Source organism: Penaeus monodon, chromosome 34 (genome assembly GCF_015228065.2).
Source record: "Penaeus monodon isolate SGIC_2016 chromosome 34, NSTDA_Pmon_1, whole genome shotgun sequence".
NCBI classification, from domain to species: Eukaryota; Metazoa; Arthropoda; class Malacostraca; order Decapoda; family Penaeidae; genus Penaeus; species Penaeus monodon.
The window spans coordinates 9,467,275-9,468,307 of record NC_051419.1 but is presented as its reverse complement, the minus strand read 5'-3'; the positions used below and the strand labels follow the sequence as shown (position 1 = coordinate 9,468,307).

The following is a 1,033-nucleotide window of genomic DNA, read 5'->3' as shown; positions in this document are numbered from 1 at the left end:
GTCTGTTCACCCCTCACGCTTCACTCTCCACACTCTACAAATTTCATCTACACCTCACTGTCCACACTACACCTTATACATGTCACTCTCCACATGTTACACTTCACCATCTACACTCACTCTTCACACTCCAAACTCTATCTACACTTCACTCCCCACACTCCAGTTTTCATCTACACTTCAGTCTCAGCACTCCACCAGCTACGCTTCACTCTCGACACGCTACATTTTGCCATCGATACTTCCTTCTCTACATTGTGGCCATTTACACTTTATTCCCATACTTCACACTTCACCATCTATATTTCACTCTCCAATCGCCACACTTCACTCACTTCGCCGTCAGCATTTCATTAGCCACACTCCACACTTCATCTACATTTCACTCTCAAAAGGTCACACTTCACCATCTACACTTCACTCTCCACCATTCCAAAAATCATCTACATTTCACTCTCCTCACTTCACCCACACTTTACTCACCGTTTCTTTTCCATCCCCACTTCAATCTCCACTCTTACACCCTTCACACGTCACTCTACACACTCCCCTCTTCCTCCTCCACCTCCCCTTCCCTCTTCCGCGTCCCCTCCCTTCTACCCTTCCCCCCACCCCTTCTACTCCGCCCCCTCTCCTTCCTCCCCACCTTCACTTCCTCTACACCCTTCCCCCCCGTCCACACCCCCCCCCCCCCTCCCCTTCCTCCCCACCCTCACACCCCCTACACCCTTTCCCTCTTCCCCACTCCAAACCCCCATCCCTCCCCCCCTTCTTCCCCACCCTCACAACCTCTACACCCTTTCCCTCTTCCCCATACCCAACCTCCACACCCCTCCCCCCTCCCCCCCCACCATCACCTGGCCTGTGTTCAGCATCGATTCCTCCTCGAATGAACACGTCCTGTTCTGGCGTCGTCTCGTAGCGCATGAAGATGACTGTCCGGTTGGGAGATGACGGCGATGATGACCTCTTTGACTGGCTTGTAACTGGGTGAGGGAGAGGGGGGGGGAGTTAGCTAGTAGATTAACAGGTT

At 52.9% G+C, this 1,033-nt stretch overlaps 1 protein-coding gene across 1 annotated transcript in view; it reads right to left on the bottom strand.

Moving 5' to 3' along the window:
• The window catches only part of LOC119594812 (alpha-amylase-like), a 15,786-nt gene that overhangs the window by 2,647 nt on the left and 12,106 nt on the right, over window positions 1–1,033 (bottom strand). Inside the window, exon 13 of the mRNA XM_037943903.1 lies at window positions 858–986. Within this exon, the coding sequence (XP_037799831.1) occupies window positions 858–986 (129 nt within the window). The remainder of the gene's footprint in view (window positions 1–857; window positions 987–1,033) is intronic.